The 25,662-nt window shown below is 42.6% G+C and overlaps 1 protein-coding gene across 2 annotated transcripts in view; it reads right to left on the reverse strand.

Moving 5' to 3' along the window:
- The window catches only part of PRKG1 (protein kinase cGMP-dependent 1), a 1,007,212-nt gene that overhangs the window by 389,567 nt on the left and 591,983 nt on the right, over positions 1 to 25,662 (reverse strand). For both annotated transcript variants that reach the window (XM_053305274.1, XM_053305273.1), the window contains exon 4: positions 23,858 to 23,963. In XM_053305274.1, coding sequence (XP_053161249.1) covers positions 23,858 to 23,963 — 106 coding nt within the window. The remainder of the gene's footprint in view (positions 1 to 23,857; positions 23,964 to 25,662) is intronic.

Below are 25,662 nucleotides of genomic sequence, written 5' to 3' on the forward strand. Positions count from 1 at the left end.
TCTTTCTTGTTTATAGTGTGAGACAGGCCACTTGATTGCTTACAGCTATTTCTCCAACCTCTGAAGAGATATCTGAACACCTGAAGCACCAATATGATTTAGTGGAAATTGCCACCTAATGGATCCATTAAAAAAAAAAAAAATTTGGTCAGAGAAGCTTCTTTGTACCTTCCATCCATCTATTCCTGTGATGGTCAGCTACTCTATCTATTTGCAATTTCTCCCAAAGCAAGTTGCTTCCATAGAGGTTCCCAAAAAAGCGTTGCCTATTTTGTCACAATACTATCCTTAAGGAAAGGGCAGCTTTATCAATTATCATGTGTTGCTACGTACATAATCACCAAATTATGTACCTCTTCATGTCAAGCGGGAGGAGGGGAGCAACTTGAAGCTTCACCCTTGTTGACAAGGACCCAAACAAATAATCAAACAAAAAATCCAGGTGGCTGAAGTAAAAAGACCAGTGCAAACCAAAGAGCTGGCCCACTGGCTTCTTGTACTGTCACATCAACATCCACATAAAGACATATTCATTTCTACAGCTTTTATGCACAACAACAGGACTCTAGCACAGATCCCTGAGGTTGAAAATTTGTATGCTGGACAATTGTCCCCTTCATTCACACAGCCAAAGCTCCCTGAACCCACCCTGTCCTTGCAGTTCAAAAATGGGAACATTTGCAAACTCACCTTGTATTTGTTCTATTATTTTCACATCAAACATTGTCATTTAATAATCCCTAGTCATTCAGCCTACACACAAAGAGAGGGGGAACAGAAGCACGGTCTCCCCTGCATATGGGGGGCATCATGGGTTATAGCTAGCTGTTACTCTCCAATCCTCCTCAAATCCATGCATAGAATTGATCAATTGAAGAGGGCTATAGTAATATGCGCACTGGAGTATCACTCAAAACCAGCCACATAACAACCTGCTTCTAGAAATTCCAATCTTGCTGTGTTTGCAGTTCAAAAGGAGCTGCAGACCTCTTAAAGCAGACCCCTACTTTAAAGCAATTTGACTGGCTGGATATTAGAACTACTCTGGTGAAAATGGCATACAAGGCCACGTTGTGTTCCCTGAGAGCATGCACACAACTACATTGGATTGCAACTTGCATGATAAAAGTATATAAAACCACTAAGCTATGGGGTAAGTGCATTTAAACAAAGCCAGATCATTTGCCTTTTCTGTGCCACAAGAAGCAGTTGCTATCTTTCCTTAGAAACCAACAGAATGATTCTGGTGAAAAGTACACTTGTTGGAAAGGTCTTGGTTTGTTTTTCCTTGAAGTGTAAAGACAAACACATCTTCTAATACAACAGTCCCTCTAGCAAATTAGACCTTATCTCAGAACGAAAACTCCTGGTTGTATTGAAAAGCACATTAAAAAAAGTCAAATACTTCAAAATCCTTAACATCCACAGATGCCTTATTACCAGCTACCACCTGTGGCCTCTGTTGCACAGTCTGTGGTTTTTATTTATATACGCTAGAGATCTGTATAACAAGCTGTTTCCTCCCAGACATATCAATTCATCATTTCAGAAAAGCCCCAAATTGCCCCACAGATGGACATTAGGGAGCACAAGAATCCCTAAAAGGATTCCAAAAGAATGTTGACCACCTGCCTTTTGTGAATTATTTGTTGCTGATTCACTGATCAAAATTCGAATTGACATGCACCTGTATAATCTGGAAGTATATTATTTTCAATTTTTTTAGCTTATAAAGTAGGCAATTATAATTTAGCTTATAATTAGGTACACCAGAATACTAAATATTTCATTCCCAGAAAAGGGGGGGGGGAGTAAACCTGTTGTAAGGTGCCAGGAAACTCAAACTGGCAGTAGGGCTCAGAGTAAGGGCAACTTGTTCTATGAACATGCAAGATAACTTGAAAGAAGAGGGACTCACACACCTGTTCATTGGTGCTACACATGATCAGAAGAGAAACTACAGCCAACCAGCTCCAGAAGGTGACCTAGGAAACGAGTCATGTGCCTGATGAATTTTCCTGGGCTTGGCTCCTCTGCCTGACTTTTTTTTTTATCACTAGGAGAAGTTGCTAGTGGACTTGCCTTGCCTCTGTACCTATTTGATTTGGAATCTGACTGCCAGCCATCTTAGACCATGCCATTTGCCTCTAGCTTGCCTCTCTGTTTGCCTTTGTCAGACTCTAAGAGGTGGGTCTCACGATTAGTGAGACCTGCTTTTGCCAGGTTTGTGGGGAGAGAGGGCTAAACCCACTCTCCCCACACACGAGCAGGGCGGGAGCCCTGGGCGGCCGGATCAGTCACCCACACAACTGGGCTGGGGAGTTCGAGGGCTGCGTGACCCCTGGAAGCTCCAGTATGCCCTGCACGAGCGCACAGGGCATACTGGAGAGACCCCCGGAGCTGGGAGACAGCTTTTCGCCTCCTATCTAGGGGTCTACTTGTGAGTAGCCACGGAGCGGAGCCGCACCACAGCTACTCACAATTTAAAAAACCTCTCTGCAAACCCAGTGCTCGCTCTGCAAACTCAACGTAAGGGGAGGGGTTGTTTGGCAGGTTAACCACCGGAAGGCAACCAGGCTTGCTTGTGAGCCTGGTGGCTCCCATGATCAGCCGAAATCGGGCTATGCTCCCCTAGCCCAATTTCGGCTGATTGCGGGAATAACCTCTAAGACTGACCAGATCTTTGAGCATGTCATTTGCCTCTGGCTCTTTTGAACATTATCTATCTGCTCTGGAACATGACTACTAGGCTTTTTGGCCATAAAAGTTATCTCAGACCATGCTGGGCCTTGATATCTACAGCCTAAATTGCAGATGGGATTACAGTAGAATGTAATGACAATTTTCAACAGGCTGTCTTGTTGCATGGTACAATTTATATGTCCAAATTATTTTGTTTTGAAAGCAATTGTCTGAAATTGGTTTTCCTACTCATTCTTTCAAAGGCGTTTTTTTTTGGGGGGGTGTCATTATTTTCCATTAAGGGAAGGGGCTATAAGCTGTGTTATTGTGAGCTGTGTAAGGGTACAGGTATAAAGAAAAATCCCAAAGGATTTTTTTAAAAGGGGATTTCCTGGTTCTTGAATAACTAGGAAGAAGGAACAGGAACTTTGTGGGAAAGATAGAGAAAATAAAAGAATCATGAAAACTGACATGTTGAGGATGAGTGTCATATATTCTCATAATATTTAACTGGAACATACATTATTAGTGTTTAAGATTTCAGAAACACATTTAACTCGATCTATCAAATGTGACGTGTGCTTGAAACCTGTCTTCTCTACAGTCTTTCCCTCCTTGCGTAGGAACAGCATATGGAAAAGGATGTCCTTGCTTTAGGACATAGGGGTGTGCATTGAACCCAAGACTGCATACACAACACCTCACAGATGGTCAGCACTACCAGCTTTTGCATCCCTAGTAACCAGTTCTTTAGGAGAGTAAGTATGTGACGTATTCTATCTAGCAACCTTTCATGTTTTGTTAATTAGAAGTTTGTCCCTGTGGGGATCCTGTAGAGAGTGTGGGTGGCGGAGTCAGAAATAAAAGGGAGAGAAAGGAGAAATAGAAAAATGGAGTTGTTTCTAAATATAGGCTTAGTTAAACAAATATATGATTGCTTTTTGTTTACGAGGGAAGCAGCTATAAAACATTTGGTGAGATGTTGAACCAGCTATGCGTGTGAGTCTGCAAAGCTTGTGAAGGTTGCTGCATCTTCATTTCATTGCTTTACTGGGCCTACATTCCTGAACTGCTGCATTTTACTATTGCTGCTGCTGATTGTTACTCCAACTTCCTTACCTGCACAATTCCTGAAAGTACTTTTTCCTTATCAACAGAGTTTTTTCTGGACTCTGTTGTAGAAATGTACATGAAACAGATTTTGCAATTTGTTTTTATCTCAAAACAAATTGCGAAATTCTCAAAATGATTCATTTAAACAGTGGCCAAGCTGGTTGTTTAGAAGAATCAACCTTAAAACCTTTAGAGTGTTTTGAGCATTTCTAGCACCATTTGGAGGCCTGTTTTTCTGGGGAAAGCTTGTCTACCAATTGGGGTCATCAGGTAGAGCAGTCCTCCAAGATGGGCTGACATGCTAAGTCCAGGGCGGAGGGCTAGACTACTTGCTGACCCCAAATGGTAGACGAGCTCTTCTCAGAAAAAGCCCCATTTTTCCAGGGAGAGCTGGTCTACCGATTGGGGTAAGTAGGTAAACCAGCCCTCCGCACCGGACTGGTCTACCTGCTGACCCCAATTGGTAGACCAGCTTTACCCAGAAAAACAGGCCTCCAAATGGTGCTCAAAACATGTTTTGAATTGAAATGAGACTGTATCATTTTGAGCTCAAAACAGGCCCTTTATTTTAAGGGCACTTTGTTTTGAGTTCAAAACACTTGAAACAGCCTGTTTCAAACTCACATTGATTCTAGATTGAATTAATTTGCACATCTCTACTCTTTTGTTCACTGGATGCCCACTGCAGCATGATTCACATCCCACCACCACCTATTTTTTGTCCACCCCAGGAGAACCTACTCTTCCCTGGCAACAATGGAGGTCATATTTCTGCAATTACGTCCTCACTATGCAGACCCCTGGTTTTACTCCAGCAAGGAACAAGGCTATATTGCTTCACTGCCTGGATCCTGAAGGTCAAAGAATATATAACAATTTGCTCTTTCCTACCAACTTGGGAGGGGATACCAACCCTTATTAATCTGCTCTTCAATCTTTAGATGATAATTTCAGCCCTACTTTGAATATGATTGTTGAATGTGAATATTGTTTGAATATATTCTAGATCCCTGTTGATTGTTGAATATATTCTAGATCCCAATTTCCAGGAGCGTTTCTACACAGGGCTGTTACTGAGAATCTCCTTTGAAAGAGGGTGTATGAGTTCACACACCGGACAAACCTACCCCGAAGTGCATTCAAGATCTTTGGAAGCACCCCACACACAAATCGGGCTTTGTCTTCCAAATTCTAGCTTTTTTCAATGTATTTCCGGGCTTTTAAAACCCTGGTTTTAAGCGGGTTTTCCTGAAATCGCCAGGGCAAATAAAGAGAGGCACTGGCGTAGAGTCATTAACATGATAAGAGAGTCATTAACATGCCTTGCCTAGTGTGAGAATAGTCAGGAAACCAGTTTTCTCTTTGAAAGTTCTAGTTACAAAACTTCTTTGTATGCTCAAGTTGACTTTTTTGAACAATATTAGTAGAAAATAGTTAACTAGAACATCCAACCTGGACCAGCCAGCAAAGTAGCCTTAATTTTGTGCTGTGAAGCAAGGCAGGAAAGACCCTGAAGATTTTTACAAACCAGGGTAATGCAATAATTTAGATACCACTGATATTGTGTATGGAACAGTCTGAAAATAAGTTAAATTATTTTAATACATTTAATTTTTTCATCATCTGTGAATCTTGAATATGGTAGCCAGACAGGAGTTACAGGTAGACCTCACTATACATGATATCGCTATTTGCAGTTCCACATATCCATGGGTTACAAATTGACACTCAACCTCATTATCCATAGGTACAAAAGGGTTAAAACCCACATATCCACGGTTCCTGGGTGGCTGGAAATTTCTGGCTACCATTTTGGCTACCATTTTGTGAAGAAAAGTCATTTTGTGGCTCATTTGTTTTTAAAAAGCATCCTCCCTGAATTTTGTGGGGGAAATGGGAAATTTGGGAATTGGGAGGGGATTTCTAGACAGCTGGAGACCCGTGGAACATGGTAGGGTACTTTTGGGGGGCTTTGGGGGACATTTTGGGCCTATTTTCCAGCCTTCAGGAACCTAAACCACCCCAATCCCATTCACTTTAATACCCCATTACCTGCAGTTCTGTTATCTACAGTTGCAGTGGAGAACAGAACTCCCATGGATAACAGAGTTCACCTGTATCAGTTACAAATACCATGCTGTGGACTTGTGTTCCACTTAGCCATTTTTCCTTATTGCTACATAAATGGTTCTAACCTCTTGCTTGACTCTGAACAACTGAATTCCACATTGAATCACCTCCAGCTTCTGGTATAATCTCTTATTGATATGCATGGATTCTTCAACTGCAGTTTGCATTAGCATTAAAGTGAGTGTTCCATAGATGTTCCTGAATTTTACAATGATAGTGCAGAACCACTGAAGACTCTACTAATCAAAATGTTGAATACACTGAATACCTAATTTAAAATCACTTTACCACCTGTAAGTAGACCTAAGGTATGTTATATAAATCCCCACAGACTTGTTAAAGAAAAGTTGTTAGCTTCTATAATTCAGATTTTCTCTTGTGTTAAGTCAGTCATCCATTTTAAAAATGTGACAGAAAAGGCACAAACAATCCTTAACACTTCTCACTCACTTCCTCATTTGCTGGGGACATATTAGCACTACAAGAGAGATCCCAGAGAAAATTGCTAAGAAAAACTCAGTTAACGTGAACTGCTTCATGTATACAAGAATATGACATACATCACTTTATATATTTTATTCATCATTGCTCAGTGTTGACCTAGCTGAGGTGTGAATATGAAACTTTGCAAGCACAAAGCTAAAAATGTTCAAACTCCCTGTCCTGTGCAGAATATTTTGAAAAGCCAACAGACCAAAAGAAAAACAAAATCTTAAAATGGGCAGCATGAAATGGACAGCTTGATACTCTGGTACCTTAACTTGGTTCTGCTCCACTGCCCAACTGTATTCAGATGTTTAGTGAAAAACACTTTATTATTCTCTGTTCCTCACAAGCAAACTTCCTTCAAAAATAATCCTTATATGTCCAGCTGCATTTAAAGTAATGCTGCAGTATGGAACAGATGGGGAAATCCAGAAAGAGCCTGCTGTTCTTATAAGGTGCCATATGTTCCCCTGAGGAGTCACTTCATGTATGACAGTTTTCCTGTAAAGAGGCTATCTGGGTAGGAAAAAGTTTCCCCTCCATGGAAAAAAAACCTATGCATGAAGAAAATTTTGTACAAGAGGTAGGCCTCAGAGGATTGAGTAGTTTAGCATAAAGAGATAAGCTCCTACTTGGCTTTAGAGGAATTTCAAATGTTCAGGCCTTTATAGCTAACCTCACAGTGCAGCCACCTAGGCCCTGTTCATATCTGCATATTTGTCACCTGACTATAAGCGATTATGCCCATGGGATGTATGAAAGAGCCATTACAAAACAAAACAAAAAAAACCCCAAATGCACAGATGGAGGTTTCAAACCATCTTAAAGGCAATACTGCTCAACTGACACATTTGGCAATGAAAGTTGGATGATCAAATGACTCAATGTGTGGAGTAACTACAGTGTTCACCAACATGTGAACTCTTTACCCTCACCCACCAGGAGAATGGGGACAAAACTCACATTAACAAAGAGGTATACACTCCAGTTATAAAATAAGTTATTTCCCAAGTACTTCTACCTCACACCAACCCCATCTTATTCTCACACAGACCTGAACACCTGGGACCAAAGAAGATATGTGGCAACAAGAACTCAAGTGCCATCAGCTAAAACTGGAAAGCAACAAAGTTAGTGTGGTGGTGGAACAAAAGGGAACATTCAACACAACACACCGATTAAAGCTTCACACCTTTCTCCCTATCTAACTGTTTGTATCTAGGCTCAGGCCATGTCTTCACTGCCTTGTTTTGGCAGACCTCAGCTGCTGGCACATAGTGCAGTTGGTGCACCACACTCTTGCTTCTGTATAGCTGACCAAAGCATACAAGGACAATACTTGAAGTATGCAACCCTTTTGAGAATGGACAGACATCTCTAATTGAATTTTGAAGTAGAAAGATTAGCAAATTAGCTAAGAAGCACTATTAGTAAGAGTTATGCAAATATTTCTTTCCATTATCCAAATGAAATATGCTCCAAGGTATTGTAACCCTGGCTTAACAGAACAAATGTTATTAAGAGCCTGCAAGCAATACAAACACTATCAGGCCTCCAGCACAGAACTGATCTTGGAGGGAAAATCTCTTCAAAACTGGCAACGATAAAATCAGGTAAGGTAAGGTAGGGGACCAATTCACAGGAGCGTTTGGGAGGGCATGCGGGGAGGAAGGCTGCATAACCTTACCTTCTCTGCAGACGATTGCCAAGACGTTGCTGGGCACGCAGATTGTGCTTCCAGACGGTCCTCTGCTGTCCCAGGCAGTGTGGAGCTGCAGGGATCGGGACACATTGTCCTGGCCCCCGGAAATCTCACAATGTACTGTGCAAGTGTACGGAGAATTGTGGGGATCCCTCTGGTGATGGCTGGGAGCCCACTTCTATTCCAGCACCAGCTGGGAGCAGCCAGTACTCACACCCAAGCAGTTAGCCCGTGCTGAGGGTGCCCTTGTGCCCTTAACCTCGAATAACCAGTGGGCTCTGTAGGCGGGCTTGGCTGCTTTAGCCTGGTTTGGGCTGCTTGTAAGAACAGCCTCAAGGTAAGATAGTAAAACATTGTACAGCACCACCTTTTGGTTGATGATGTGACTTACATATATGATCATTACAATATGTTTTGAAATTGTGTATAGATATGCTTGAGTTACATTAGCACAAAATCCAGAAAGGTATTTGTTGATACAAAACAAAGTCAGGTCTCTGTCATTTCTGTTAGAAATGTGAGTGCAGTTAGTACTATTTTTAGAAAGGGATAATATACAGGTTGCTACGAAGCAGAACTTGGGGATTTTGCATTACTCCCCGATTCTTCCCTGATGGCCACTAATTTTCAGGGTAGGTGAACCCATTGATCGTAATCCCTGACACTATTTTGCTCTCTGTAACTGTTTCATTATAGCACAGAATATAAATAGTCCCAAGTAGTAGTAGTTGTTGTTTATTTACGATCTTAGATCAAACATAGTCCCAAGTATAATCATATGTGAGCCAACAAAATGTTGCCCTAATGTGGGCATAATTCTGATATACTATTGTTTTATGTTTCATTGATTGTTATGCTAATATTTTGTTTTAATTTATTCTTCCTATGTTGGGAAGGAAAAGTGAGATAAAAATAACTTATTTGAAAAGAAGTAACATTCCCAGTCTCTAACTATGGCAAAGAGAACAGGCAATGCTGTGGGGTTGTGCATTCCTTCCTGCTCTTGCATGAATTCCATGCATTGCAGCTTACCTGACTAGTGCTAACAGGATTGGTCTCTTAATCAGAGTCTGAGTGAGCATGCAAACTTTGGTTACAATGGAACATGGTTGCAGTATTATTATTATTATTATTATTATTATTATTATTATTATTATTAATTCGATTTCTATACCGCCCTTCCAAAAATGGCTCAGGCTTATGTCTGTATACACTAGGGATGGGGAACCTTGGCACTCCAGCTGTTTTTGGACTACAACTCCCATAATCCCCAGCCACAGAGGCCAATAGCTAGGGATTATGGGAATTGTAGGCCAACATCTGCAGGAGTGCCAAGGTTCCCCATCCCTGCACCAATACAGACATAATGCTACACCACGATTAACATTAACAAGGAAATAAAGGAAGGTGTGCATGGGAGATGTTAGGAGAATAGGGTGGTCCTGTGGAATAGTTAGGTAAGGAGTCCTAGACACATTAATCTGTAACAGGCCAGTGTGAGAAGCACTTGTCAATTTCTGTCACATACTGTTTACTTTCAAATTAAGGCTGAGCAACCTCTGCAAAGTTTACTTCTAAATTAATCTTGACAATATTTTAGAACAGCTCTAATAAAACCCAAAGCTTAATAACATATTAAGGTCATTCTCACAACCATTACCAAGATTGGGTGGGTGGTGGGAAGGCAGGGTTCAACCCACCTTCCCCCAGACAATCAATCTTCATGTTTTGGGCATAATGTGGAGGACAATAGTTTTCCTGGTCCATCATTTTGGAGATCTTAATAAAATAATAAAACAATGTTTGGTTTTCTTCACCCAAAATAAAGTTCATTAGCTACCAGTCAGCTGAATAAACTCAGTATAGTGAAACTTCAAAAGTAAGTGATATAGGGGCTATTCACATAACTGCGTGGGCTGGCGGGTGGTGGGGGGAAGGCATAGTTATATTTACCTTCCCCCAGATGATCAACTTTTGTTACTTTGGCATGCAAGCTGCACACCTACACAACCCACGCTGTCAGCAGCAGCGTGCATCACTATCTGTGCTGCTCCTGGCAGTGCAGATCAACAGACACCAGGACTCATTTCTCCATCCTCTGCATATCCCACAAGGCACCACGCTATGAGTTCAGTGCCTTGAGGGATTCCCCCATTAGATGGGCACTCTAAGTGCCTGTCTCTGTATCTCATCAGTGCTGTGGAGCCGAGGAGATACACAATCCCTGCAACCAGGTAAAGGGAGTGCTTGCTCTCTTAACCTTAGCTAAGAGCCGGGCTTGGGAACAGGGTTAGGCTGGTTGGGAGCACCAGAATCAGCTCAGATGCTGGCACTCCATATGAGGCTAGGCTGCTCGTGAAAACGGCCTCATAATCATTGGTAACAAAGACTTTATTAATATGCCTATATTTCAAAATTAAGAAAAGTATAAATGCCCCAAATGTGTCTAGTAAATCAGGGTGCAAATGTATATTGGCTTTTGTTTGTATATTATCTAATTTTATTTACTATTAATATAGTAGGATAGTTATTACATTACATAAATATATATAAAAACTCGAGGTTATTTAACAGGGTTGTTATGCATTGGCCAGGGTGATCTTAGTCAAACAAGCCAAACATTGAGTAGATTCCTTGGTTAATTTCTTTGACTGAAGAGCTGCAGAATACCTTTGATTTTGCAACAGGAACTTTGCAGGATTGAAGGAAGGCAGAGGGAAATTGATGTGTTACAGAAATACAAAGGTATGCAAAGGCTGCTATTTTTGTTTGTTTTGCAGATTGCAGTGAAAACTTTTCATTAAGTTATCTTGCATGACATTTACATAGAAGACACTTTCTCTTTTATGAAACATTTTGGATTGTACAACCTGGAAACACTGGAAACAGTGTCTGGAGATCTTTTCTAAACAATGAGCTTTAATTCCACACAGACCATCTTTTCTCTTTTAGTGAGGGATGGAAACCAAGCTCAACAAAAGTAATTATCAGTGGTTGATTGCACAACACAAAGGCAAGATAATAACTTAATCAGTGTACTCAGTCATTTCATTCCCCCCTCCATTTTTTCAAGCATTGGCCAGACAAAATAAGGAGATAAGAATCAAGAATATTAGAATTTAATGTTGGCAGACACCTTACTGGCCTTCGAGTCCAACCCCCCTGCTCAGTGCAAGAATCTTTTACAGCATCCCTGAGAGATGGTTGTCCAGCATCTGAGTGGAAACCTCTAGCAAAGGAAAGCCCACGACTGGTAGAGGTAGGGTGTTCTAGGAAATTGCACCTGGACCAATGAAGACACGAGACACACAATTATGGTAGTAAAGGGCCACAATTATGGGTAACATTACGATGACTGAAAGGAAATGTGTTACTAGGATGTGCTATCGCCCTCCGGATCAAAGCACTGAGAGTGACCTGAATTTGAAGAAACAAATAAGAGAAGCATCAAAGAGAGAGAGGGCAGTAATAATGGGTGACCTCAACTACCCACATATAGACTGGGTAAATTCACATTGAGGTAATGTTAGAGAGTCCAAATTTCTAGATGTGTGAAATGATTGTGCCTTAGAACAGTTAGTTGCAGAACCAACCAGAGGTATGGCAAGTTTGGATTTAATTCTAAGTGGTTCCCAGGACCTGGTGCGAGATGTCAGAGTAGCAGAACCACTGGGTAGCAGTGAGCATAGTGTGATCCAATTCAGCATATATGTAAGTGGAGAATTCTCAAGGAAGTCCAACACAGATGCATTGGACTTCAGAAGAGGAAACTTCTCAAAAATGAGGGGACTGGTAAGAAGGAAGTTGAAAGGGAAAGTCAGGAGGGTCAAATCACTCCAGAAAGCATGGAACTTATTTAAAACCACTGGACTAGAAGCACAGCTGGATTGTATACCAAGAAGGAGAAAAGGTACCACCATGTTCAGGAGGATGCCAGCATGCTAACAAGTAGAGTCAGGGAAGCTATAAAAGGGAAGAAGACTTCCTTCAGAAAATGGAAATCCTGCCCAAATGAAGAGAACAGGAAAGAACATAAACTCTGGCAAAAGAAGTGCAAGGAGACAATAAGGGAGGAAAAGAGAGAGTTTGAGGAGCATATAGCTAGAAGTGTCAAGGGGAATAACAACATTTTCTTTAAATATATCAGAAATAGAAAACCTGCCAGGGAGGTGGTTGGACCCTTGGATGATGAGGGTGTGAAAGGGATTATTAAGCAGGATAAGGAGATTGTAGAGAAGCTGAATGGGTTCTTTGCATTTGTCTTCATGGTGGAGGATACTGACCATATACCCTCTCCAGAACTGAGCTTTTCAGGTTTAGCGGCTGAGGAACTGGGCCAATTTGAGGTGACAAAGGACGATGTCCTAAACTGTCTTGAAAAACTAAAAATTAACAAATCACCAGGGCCAGATGGCACTCACCCAAGAGTTCTGAAGGAACTCAAATGTGAAATTGCTGATCTCCTAGCAAAAATATGTAACTTGTCCCTACAGTCAGGCTCTGTACCAGAGGACTGGAAAGCAGCCTATGCGACTCCAATTTTAAAGCAAGGATCCAGGAGGGATCTGGGAAATTACAGGCCAGTCAGCTTAACTTCGGTGCCGGGTAAATTGATGGAAAGCATACTTAAGGACAAAATTGTTAAGCACAGGTGTTGAAGGAGAACCAGCATGGCTTCTGCAAGGGTAAGTCTTGCCTCACTAACCTTTTGGAGTTCTTTGAGAGTGTCAACAGGCATGTGGATAAAGGTGATCCGGTTGACATAGTATCCTTGAACTTCCAAAAAGCTTTTGATAAAGTTCTCCAAAGGCTCTTCAGAAAACTTAACAGTCATGGAATAAGGGGAGAGGTTCATGTTTGGATTGGTAACTGGTTGAAGGACAGGAAACAGAGGGGCTATTGTCACAATCAGCCAAAATCAGGCTAGCGAGCACTCCGCAAACTTGGTTTTTTAAATCATGGGTAGCCGTGGCGTGGCTCCTTGCCACGGCTACTCACAAGGAGACCCCAGGAGGGGAGGTGAAAAGCCACCTCCTGGCTCCTGGGGTCTCGCCAGCATGCCCCGCGTGCTCGCTCAGGGCATGCTGGAGCTCCCCCCAGTCCCCACCAGCTCCGTCACGGAGCCGGCAATCGTGTGGGCGGCCGATCTGGCCACCCATGGCTTCCACTTGCTCGTGTGCGGGGAGAGCGGGCTTAGCCCGCTCTCCCCACTCTGCTGCAGAAACCGAGTCTCACTGATCATGAGACCTGGCAGAGAGTAGGAATAAATGGACAGTTTTCACAATGGAGAGAAGTAGGAAGTGGGGTTCCCCAGGGATTGGTACTGGGACCAGTGTTCTTTAACTTGTTCATAAATGATCTAGAAGTTGGGGTGACCAGCAAAGTGGCCAAATTTGCAGATTACACTGAACTATTTAGGGTAGTGAGATTCACAATGGATTGTGAGGAGCTCCAAAAAGATCTCTCCAAATGGGGAGTGGGCGACAAAATGGCAGTTCAATGTAAGCAAGTGTAAAGTGATGCACATTGGGGCAAAAAACACCAACTTCACATATACGCTGATGGGATCTGAGATGAACTGACCAGGAGAGAGATCTTGGGGTCATGTTGGACAGCTCATTGAAAGTGTTGTCTCAGTGTGTGGCAGCTGTGAAAAAGGCTAATTTCATGCAAGGAATCATTAGGAAGGGGACTGAAAATAAAAGTGCTGATATTATAATGCCCTTATACAAATCTATGGTGTGGATGAATCTGGAGTACTGCATACACTGTATCTTAAGAAGGATATTGTAGAACTGGAAAAGGTGCAGAAGAGAACAACCGAAATTATCAGGGGCCTGGAGAACCTTCCTTATGAAGCTAGGCTACAGCATGTGGATGTCTTTACCTTGGAAAAGAGGCGACTAAGGGAAGACATGATTGAGGTGTATAAAGAGAGAATTCCCCCCCCCCCACAACACTAGAACCAGGGGTTCCCCCATGAAACTGAAGGTTGGGAAATTTAGGATCAACAAGAGGAAGTGCTTTTTCATACAACACATAATTAATCTATGGTATTCCTTGCCATGGGATGTGGTGATGGCCACCAGCCTGGACAGCTTTAAAAGGGGCTTATACAGATTAATGGTGGACAGGTCTATCAATGGCTACTAGTCTACCGCCCATTGAGATCATCAGGAGAGGTCCGTCTGCATTTGCCACCAGCTCGTCTGGTGGCTGCTTAGGAACGGGTCTTCTCCATTGCTGCCCTGAAGCTTTGGAATGCGCTCCCTAGTGAAATAAGAGCCTTATCATCTCTGGCAATTTTAAAAAAGTATTTAAAGACGCATCTGTTCACCCAGGCTTTTAACTGATACTTTCTTGTTTTTATTTTTAACTAATGTTTTAATTTTGTTTTTATTTTTTTGTGAACCGCCCAGAGACGTAAGTTTTGGGCAGTATAAAAATATGTTAGATAGATAGGTAGATAGATAGATAGATAGATAGATAGATAGATAGATAGATAGATAGATAGATAGATAGATAGACAGACAGACAGACAGACAGACAGACAGACAGACAGACAGATAGATAGATAGATAGATAGATAGATAGATAGATAGTCTGGTGGCTGTGGGCCATCTCCAGCCTCAGAGGCATTATGCTTCTCAATACCAGTTGCAAGGGAGCAACATCAGGAGAGAGCGCATGCACATATCTCTTGCCTGTGGGCTCCCCAGAGGCATCTGGCGGGCCACCGTGTGAAACAGGATGCTGGACTAGATGGGCCTTGTGCCTGATCCAGCAGGGCTGTTCTTATGCAACTTTATTAAAATAATAAGCATAAGGGAATGGTGCTCCAGTGCCATAACTATAGGCATGCCACCAGAGGCACAAGCCCACCTAAAATGCCATGGGTGACACACCTTGGCTCCAGGCAGCCCCATGGCCCTATGGCTGAGGCTGAACGTCTTAGCCGACCTTAACGTCAGGCATCTGTCCAAAGCCTCAACCTGCCCCCACAAAGCCACAGAGCCTGTCATGTAGGTTATACTTAGGCAGGCTAGAGTGTGCTTAAGGTGCGACATGAGCTATAAACTATTGTTGAACTCCGCAGTGTGCCTGCCATTGTGACTGGAGATCTAAACTAGCTAAGTGTACAGTATGAAGCAGGCGAAAAAAGGCACACACCAAAGGCCAATCAGGTGATAACCCCAAAATTCCTGCCCAGCCCTAGATGGCGACCATCATAAACCCACACTGTACCCAAGGGATGGGTGGGAGGGGTCGCTTCCTTAAACAGCCTCCCAAGATCCCCGCTCCCCATGCCAAGGAGCCAAGGAGTTGCCTTCTGTGCCTTGTGCTCCACTCAAGGGGCCAAGACAAACAGGCTGTGCAGCAGAAGTACTGCAGTGAGTGGCTGGATTCTTCCTACAGTTTAGCCTAAACTGCTGTCTTGAGATTTCAATGCATTGTTTCCAGTTTTGCCCTGAAGAACAACAGAGAGCAAGTCTGCTTCATCTTTTAGGTGACAGCCCTTCAGCTATTTGAAGATGGCTATCTCATATCTCATCTTAGTTTTCTTTTCTTCAGGATAATCAGCAACCTTAGCCATTCCTCTCTGGACTGGGGTTCTAGAAGTTGCTGAATGTATTTAATTATGAGAAGCCCCAGACATTACAGTCACCAAATTTAAAGATTTCAAGGGTCTACACGAACTGGTGACACTTTTCATGTACTTGGTTCTATACATGCATACAGCCAACCCATGTCCTGGTTTTTTCTCCAAAAGTGTACTTTCTTCCACTACTCTAGTATGACCTGGAATAGACTTGCCTGCAATTACTTAGAGAGCCCTTTCACATAATGATGTGAGAGGGCTACCAGGTGGGCAATGGGGAAGGCTGCTCAAACTTACCTTCCCCGCAGACAATCTGTTAGTCCTTGCTGGCCATGCAGATTGTATCACTGGCTTTCCTTGGGAGCATGGAGGATCAGGGGCTGGGATGCGTCATCCCAGCCCCCATAAATCCCATAATACACCGCATGAGTGTGTGGTGCATTATGAGTATCTCCCCCGCCTGCACTGGCCAGGAGCCTGCTCCTGTGTTGGAGCCATGCAGCACCAACACACGATAATTTAGCCTGGGGTTAAGGGCACACTAACAGCCTTACCTTTGGTTAACGGGTGGGCCTCTGGTAGGTTTGCCAATGTTCTTACGAGCAGCCAAGGCTGGGCTTGGCTTCCTTCCAGTCTTAGCTGTGTGAGAGAACTGCCTCAGAGACTTCTGGTATCAGATCAAGGAATGGGTCCATCATAAACACCGCAGCAGTGATCTTGACTACTTTTCAGCCATGGGTCATCTGACAAGCAAGCGTAAAATGCTAGAGCCATTTCCCACTGCTCTGACTTCTGGGCAGTCCTGTGCTTTTTAGGGGTGTGCATGGAACCGGCTGGCCTGGTTCGGTTCCAGGCCAGACCGGCCTCGAACCTAACCGGGCCAGTTTGGTCCGGCCCTGCATTGAACCCCCCTGTCCGTGATTTTTTTTAAAAAAATTAAGTGAATGTAAACTACCTTTAGCCCGTTCGCGGGGCTTGCTGAGGGGTCTTGCGGCGGGTCTGCGTGGGTTCCCTCTCCCCACCGCCGGCTGTTCTTATCACCACGACCTCGCAGAGGGCATTGGCGCATGCGCGGCGGACGTCAAAATGACGGCTGCGCGCTCATACGGAGGCCCGAAAAGGCCGAAAATGACGAATTCCCAGGCCGCGGTGGTGATAAGGACTGCCGGCGGGGGGAGAGGGAACCCACGCGGACCCCCCACATGGCCTCAGCAAGCCCCCCGAAGGGGCTAAAGGTAGTTTACATTCACTTAAATGTAAAAATATAAAATTGCGGACCTCAGCAAGCCCCCCCCCCCCCGAAGGTGCTAAAGGTAGTTTACATTCACTTAATTAAAAAAAAAAAATCCGATGGAACTGAGGGGGTGGTTCAGTTTGACCCCGAACCCCCAGAATGAACTGCTGGACCACCAGACCACCGGAACGGTCCGCACATCCCTAGTGCTTTTCCCAACATTGCAGGGGACTCATTTAAGAGAAACAAAGTCCTGTCAAGCTCTAGTGCCATCTTGGAAGGTGCACATGGAGCAATGGGAAGCACTTTCCCTATAGAGCTTTAGGGGAACTGCTAGGAAGGACTACACTTTCCAGAGTTCCAACCTTCTAAGATGATGCTGGGACCAGTGTTCCCTGTAACAGGAATTCCCATAAGCTGCTGACTACAGCTCCCATAATCTCTAACTGCAATGGCCTAAGGCTGGGAATTGTGGGAGCTGTAGTCAACAATATTTGTAAATCCCTCTTAGAGGGAACTCTGGCTGGGACTTGAGATTATTATTGTTTATTTATTACATTTATAAACCACCCCATCCAAAGGCTCTGGGCCACCAGATGTCTCTGTTTTCCCTTAAAAGAGTCTCACCAGTGATGGGGAAAGTGCACAGTGGGAATGGCTGCCTCCACACAGTGCCAAAGGGCTATGTGTAGTATTCAGTTTTGGCTGAAGCTTCACAAAAGCCTCATAAATAGTTAGTCAGGGCAGAGCCACCATTGGGCAAATGGGTTCAAAGAACCCGGGCTGCCACCAACTGGGGGCTGTGCCTCGCGGCCCTCACACGCCCCCGCATCTGACATCAGACGTGGGGGCCGTTATTCCACTCCCAAACGGGGCTGTGTGGCCCCATTCGGAAATGAAATTGGCCCGTGCTGCATTGGCAACACGGGCTGGAGCGACTCTCCCTGCCTTTAAAGGAAGCCCCGTTTGGGAGGGAGATCGGCCTGAGCTGCATTGGCAGCGTGGTCAGAACGGCTTTCCCTGTCTTTAAAGGCAGGGAGAGTCATTCCGGCCCGCGCTGCCCAATGCAGCATGGGCCGATCTCCCTTCAAAACGGGGCCTCGCGGCCCCATTTGGGAGGGAGACCATGCCCCACGTCTGATGCCAGATGTGGGGGTGGCCCCCTGCGTCTGATGTCAGATGAGGGGGTCAGGGCCAGGGGGATGTGGCGTCGGCAGCCAAACACGGGCCACCACCAGTCTTGCTCCACACCTGTCGTTAGTTAAGGAGCCACACTTAGCGATGATAGAAGCTGCTTTGCAATGAAGAACATTACAGGGACATTCAAATGCCTATAGAACTCCATCAATAACTATATCCTCCTTTCTTAGCGAGAATTTTGTCTTTTTCTTAGTTCAGTTCTGAATAATGGGTTGTACCGTCCAATACATTTGCCTTATAATATGACAGTCCCAGCAACATATATTGAATCCCAGGCTTCCATGTAAATCTTTGTCCACTGTACATTCTACTGCACATTTAATGCGAAGATGAAGCACTCTACATGTGCTCAAGTTTAAGATATTTTGATATACTTGTATCCAAGGTCAGTTTGCTTTTGATTATAGCACCAGAAGTTGCTGCTAGGCTGGTGAATGGATACTTTTGCAAGTTATTTCTACTGAGAACCATGAGTCTGTTTGTATCAAAATATTGTAAAAGGACCTGAACTAACCTACTCAAGAATATCCATCCTCTTGCAGAACTTGTGCAACTTTTATTCTTAAGTCATCAGTGACTGCAGGGTAGACCTATGTCTTATTCAGTGCCAGCCTAAGACGTTTTGCTGCCTTCAGTAGAGTACAAAAAGTACTTTATTTCTTCCTTCTTTCAATTTTTCTAAATCATACCCTTCAATTCCTTTCTTCTTTATAATCCTTCTTTAGTTTTCAGTTAAACTTCCCTTTCTTCCTTTTTAACTGCTTAGGGGCTCATTTATTATATACTGCCTGATATAAAATCTCAGGGTGGTTTACATTCCAATCAAACAACCAAAACCTAAAAATAATATAAACAGATTAAAAGTACCATAAATAAAACTTTAAAACCTTGAAACATTATAAACTTTAAAAGCCTGATAAAACAGGTGTGTTTTCAAAGTCACTGAAAAAACCACCGGAGATTGGGGATTCTGATTTCACTTGGGAGTGTGTTCTAGAGTCTTGCTGCAACCCTAGAGAAGGCCCTGTTTGGGGTCACTACCAAGTGAGGTGGTGGCAACTGCAACTGGACCTCCCCTGATGATCTTAATAGTTGGCGGGGTTCATGAAGAAGACGACACTCTCTTAAATATGAAATTAAGGATTTCCATTATACACACTTAAGATAACACAGGAAGCTGCCATATAATGAGTCTGACCCTGGCAAGCTCAGTATTGTGTACACTGACAGGCAGAAAGGCTCCAGGATCTGGGACTGGGGTCTTTCCCTGCCTGACCTAGAAATGACAGGGATGGAATGCAGGACCATCTGAATGCATAGCAGGTACTACTGAGACACTGAGTTATGTCCCCTTTGCTGTAAGAATACTAAGCAAATCTGCCAGGAGTGCATTCTATAGGCCAGGAGCAGCTACAGAAAAGGCCCAGTTCCGAGTCGCCACCAGACGTACCAGTGGTAATTGGAGATGGACTTCTCCAGATAACTTCAACGAGAGATGGGGATTGCTTGTTGAAGAAGAAGTCCAGACCCAAGCCATTCAGAGCTTTAAAAGAAATAACCATCACTTGGTATTTTGCCTGGAAACATATTGGCAGCCAGTGCAACTGTTTTAAAATAGGCATAATATGGTCTCTCCAGGTTACCCCAGAGACCTGCCTGGCTGCTGCATTTTGAACTAACTGAAGTTTCCAAACTACAGACAAAAGTAGCCCCTTTGTAGAGCACATTGCAATAGTCGAGCCTGGAGGTTACCAGTTGATGCACTGTTTTGAAATTGTTCTCTTCAAGGAATGGAAGCAGCTGTCAAATCAACTGAAGTTGATAGAAAGCACTCCTGGCCATAGCCTCCACCTGAGATACAAGGGTGAGGCCTGGACCCAAGAGCACTTCCAAGCTGCAAACCTGTTCCATCACTGAGGGATCTAGGGAAGGCTTCTTAAGAAGTGGTCTAATCATTGCCTCCTTCAAACAAGGAGGCATCCTACCCTCCCTCAGCGATGAGTTAATGATATTAACTAGGCCATCTCCAACAATTTCCCTGCTAGATAGAAGCAGCCAAGTTGGGCAAGAATCCAGAGAACGAGTGGTAGGCCACCCCGCCCCAAGCAGCTTGTCCATGTCATCAGGCATCACAGAATGAAACTGATCCAATCTAATACTGCAAGAGTGATTGCTGGACACCACCTTAAAAGATGCTGCAGAAACAGTGGAGTCTAAGTCAGCCTGAATACAAGAGATTTTGTCTGCAAAGAACCCATTAAAAGCATCAAGTCTGTTGATTGCATATGAACATAAGTTTATACCTCACCTTTCTCACGAAACTCAAAGCAAACCTCATGTACTACTGATTTATACTGTTTCAGACTTATACTGTATATACTGGTCCAGCCAGCTCAGTAGCCTACAGTACTGCCAAAGCTGACTGGCAGTGATTTTTGAGGGCTTCGGATAGAAGCCTTTGCTAGCTTGGCCTGAAAATACCACAACTGATTCTAGGATCTTCTTCAAGTAAAGCACGTGCTCTTCCATGGAGCCACAACCTCTTTCCCTTTCATTTCATTAAATGCTCCTCTGCATTTCCCTCCCATAATTGCAGCTCTGCTCCAACCTAGATAAGATGATACGATCTTATCCAAAGATAAGAAAAGCTCTGCTGGATCAGGCCAAAGGCCCATCTAGTCCAGCATCCTGCTTCATGCAATGGCCCACCAGATGCATCTGGAAAGCTCACCTGCAGGGAAAAGAGGGCAACTGCCCCCTCCCATTAGTGTTCTCCAGTACCTGGTGTTTAGGGGCATGATCCCTCTGAACCTGATGGAAATATACAGCTATCCAGGCCAGTAGCCACTGATAGCCACAGCCTCCATGAATCTGTCTAACCCCTTTTTTAAAACAATGTAAATTGGTGGCCATAGCCACATCTGACAGCAGTGACTGCCCAGGCACAAGCTTACTATTTCAATGAAAAATAGGTAATCCATGGCCTAATTGCTATCCATTCTGTAAATCCTGAAAAAGGCTGTTGCACTAATAAGTAGACAAAGAGGCTATTATCACGAGCAGCCAAGCCCAGGTTTAAGCAGCCAAGCCTGGGCTTGGCTGCCTGTGAGAACCACCAGGATTTGCGCAGATACCAGCGGTGCTGCAGCGTCAAACCTAGTGCCGCAGCCTGGCTCATAGCTGAGGTTAAGGGCACACATGTGCCCTTAACCCCAGCTCCGGGATCATGCATCAGTGCAAGCTGCTTGCAGTGCACTGTGTTGGGCATGTGGCCCATGGGAGGCCCTCATGACCTGCGTGTGTGTGGTTACATGGTTTGTGTGCCACAGGGGTTGCAAAATGTCGTCTGGGGGAAGGAAAGTTGAACCCTGCTTGACCATGTGCGCAGCACCAAAGACTCCTGAATAACTGTTATCAAAACTTCCACCCAAATTATGGCTTTTAGAAGCCTTGAAAACAGCACTCAAGGAAAAATCAAATGATCTGAATTCCTGGATCTAGGATCAGGAGTTCAGAACCATATCGGAGTGACATTAATAATCCAACTACAAATGTATGGTCAAACTTTCTTCAGTTTTCACAGCTTGATATTTTCACGTTTCACTGAATCATTTGTCATTTTGCTGTGTGCTTTGTGGTTCAGTCTAGTAGAACAGATCTGTGAATTTCAGCAACATGCCTGGCTGGACCAAAGTCCATGTCCCAGTGTTAAGGTCCCCTGTTGGCTTTCCATCAAGCTGAACAATATTTGCACTCCAGTCACAAGCCTTTGTCACTCTCTGTTATAGTGTTTTAGGTTGAAATGGTGCAAGACAGCATGCTGTGATAAGGCTGTTGTAGTGACAATGCTTACCAAGAGTGAGGGGTTTAGACAGGGATGGAAAAATATGAAGAACATTTTGCACAGATCCTCTCAAATCACCTGAAATGCTGAGTCCACATTACTACTGAAAAAATTCAACAGTGCTTATGTCTTTTTAAATAAATTGTAATAGAGTAATGATTCTTACATTTTTGACTATTTTGAATTTCTATACACTTGTTTCACACTATATATACACTGAAGTTCTTAGGGTCCACTATGCTACCAGGGTATTTTGTAGCAATGAGCTACTTTGCAGCTCACACGGACTACGACATAGGTAGCTATGTGACAATTGGGAGGAGGGGAGTCTTTGTTTTACCTTTTATGGATGCAATAGTCAACTATATATTTAAACATTACCAAGTAAAATTTTAATTACAGGTCAAAGATGGGCTAGAATGTTCCAGTCACGCCTTACTTCAAGTCCATCATAAGCAGCACTATGTCTTTAGAGATATATCCTGGGGAAGGTCAGAAGATATAAATGAATCTTTAAAAAGATCCAACATTAGCAGGGGGCAAGGGGGCAGAAGTGTTGAAATTAGGACAGTCATCAAGTCCTACCACAATGCAAAGGGGCATGTTCATCAGTCCTTTCCCCCATCTACTCATAAATCCAACACATATGAAACAAGCATAGCTTTGGATAATTCAAGCAATACAACTCACTATAATATAGTTCTGGATAGCTGAGGCAAATCAACTAAATCAATCAGCAACAAAAAAAGAAGAGAAAAATAATGGCACTCCACAATCTAGTCTGGGAATGCTTTCTTTTCTCTCCGATTATTTCTCTCAGAATATTTCTCAAACACAGACTTAAGAATGCCTAAATCCCCAATGATTTTAAAGTATATTTATTGTTAGCTGTCTCCATTTTCACAATTCCAAATTAACCAAAACATTCAAGTTGGGAATGGATTCAGTGTTATTTACTTGGTATTTCATTTACAAGACCTATTCTCTTCCATATTTCTGCAAGTTTAATCCACAGTGACAATCCTATCACTGGAGTGAAAGAAATTCAACAGGAATAAGACTAACTGCTAATGGGAATTGTTGTTCAGACAACATGATTATCAATAACCTCCCAGTAGCCTTCTGTGGTATGCTTTCCAACCTGAATGAGGACCTTATATATATATATATTTTATTGTGAGACCCCTCCAGATTATTATTTTTAATATATTTTAATATATTAATCAAATATATTTTAACCAACGTAATTATTGTAAGATTATGTATCCCCACATTTTGACAGTCTATGAAGCTTTATGAAGGCAGAAATACTTGAATAAATATGGACAACTTAAATTCTAGTTTAAAGGATTTTCATCTCTTCTCTGGGTCATTTGACCCATATTTTGCAGATGGTTGAATTTGAAATTTGTTTCACTTACAAGAAGTAATTTGCCTCTATTTGCAACATATGCAAAAATGTACATTGCAAATTAGGCTATATACTGTACTATTTTTCTAAGACATTGTTATTCTCTTTCTTTAATATATATATTCTTAAATGAGAGATCTTTGACTGACTAATAAATTCACTTTATATGTTTACTTTATTTTTATACAGTCATAAAGTTGTGTTATTTTTGCACAAACAACCATGCAGATGAACAATTCCAAATATAAGAATAGTAATGAGACTACAAACTTCAGTTATCATTTTATTTTCTTAATGCTTTTCATGTGGGTAAGAGAGAAAATTAAAAGTGATGAGTAGAAATGAGTGCTCATTATGCTGTATTCACACACACAAAATTTTTTAAAAGGAAAAAAAAAACGAGAAGTGAGAGCAGCAATTTTAGTGTTAGCTTCAAAAAATAAGAAGTGCCATACCTTTTTAAAAATTCCATATACTCTGTATGCTTGATGAGGCCAGTCCTCATCATTATTGTTTGAAAACATTGCCGATCAATAGCCCAAAGTTTCACATTTACGAGAGCTGGGAAAAACAAGAAGACAAGGGGAAATTTTAATTAGCAAATTTATTTTTTAAAAAAAGCTTTGTGAATTGCAGAGAAAGTGAATAATTTATAAGACAAGAGAATGATTAACTTATTTTCCAAACTTTTAATTTTAAAAAGAAGAAAAGAGAAAAATTTTCTGGACAGTGGATTCTGCATGCATTCTGATCCAAAAATATTCATTCATTATCATTATCTTAAACCATCATTATTCTTTGATTCAAAGATCTTATCACTGACTTGGTAATAATTAAGAACTATGACTTCAAAAATAATGAAAATAAGTCACAAAAAATAGGCTACTTAATCTGCACCCACAATTATGTATTTAATACAAACCCTCAATGACATTTTGTGGCCTTTAAAAAGAAAACCATAACTTGTAGGTAGCACATTAATAAGAACCTTATCTTGTTTTGTCTGAAATAAACAGTCCAGCTTCTACATATCTCAGAGATGCTTCCTTTAAAGATAACACAAAAATTACACAGTAAAACAGCTTGCAGTCTGCAACCATATAAATGTCTTATGTTGCTGTGGTCCATGTCTTTTCCTAGCTCTATGAGGTCCCATGACCATGGGGTCTCATGAACCATTCTGTCCAATGGAGGACTTTTCATGCATTGTCCTGGGCTAATCCAAGGATTGTTCAGAGAAGTAGGACTCATCTCTCCTCTAGTGTCTCTTTAAATGTCAGTTAACAAACAATATAGTTCAAATCCATCTGTAATTTTTAATACAAAAAGAACACAGGATATGTTACAAAGGAAGCCTGCTTGGGGGCTCCCCCAAGGAACACCCCTCTACATTTGGAACTACAAGCCTGTAGTTACCACTGTTTGCACCCTGGATCTTATGGGACCGTGAGATCTCCATTTTGTTTCGCCTGTAACTAACTCAAAGGGCATGGCACTTTGGCACTAGTTGAAAGAACTCTTAAGTAAGGTTCAAAAGCCCAGGACAGCACAAGAACACCAATCCCACTCATTACTCACAGGTGGGAAGATGGAGTAGACTTGATTTAATCAAGAGTTATTCTTTAAAGAATCAGCCAAGTATTTTTCCTATGTTGGCACAGTGGATCAGGACAAGATAGCACCTCCTCAAGAAGTATGTTAATAGCTGGCTCAAGCAGGGGCGTAGCAAGGTTGGAGTGGGCCCAGAGACAAGATTTTAAAATGCCCCCCCCCCAAAGTCCAGGGCCTCCGCACACCCCAGGCCCCCAAGGATTTAAGTCTGATATTCCAAAATACGTATGCTGCCTGCAAATACATTTCACTGAATACACACACGCACACGTCACAATATATAGTGATATACATTGAGTACTATACATTTGTATTACTTTTAATGCCTAGAACACACTAGAAAGATGAATTATTAAAATGGGCCCCTCGCTGCAGATTAGCAAAGGAGACTTTCAACCATGCAGGGTGAACCTATGTTTGTTTTCTCAGAATTCTGAACAAATTCAGTCAAGTTTGATTGCAGGAGGTTTTTCACAGGAGGCTTTTAAAGCCCTTTAAGACACATCTCCTCTGGAATGGAGGTGCTGCATTCACATGTTGGCCAGATTGACCCTGAAGTCCCTGCAAGTTATTGGGGAGCAGTTCACACACAAGAAAAATAAAATAAAAGCACCACACATGCTTCACAGTTCTCACTCAGACCTTCTGG

This window comes from Hemicordylus capensis, chromosome 3 (assembly GCF_027244095.1).
Source record: "Hemicordylus capensis ecotype Gifberg chromosome 3, rHemCap1.1.pri, whole genome shotgun sequence".
NCBI classification, from domain to species: Eukaryota; Metazoa; Chordata; class Lepidosauria; order Squamata; family Cordylidae; genus Hemicordylus; species Hemicordylus capensis.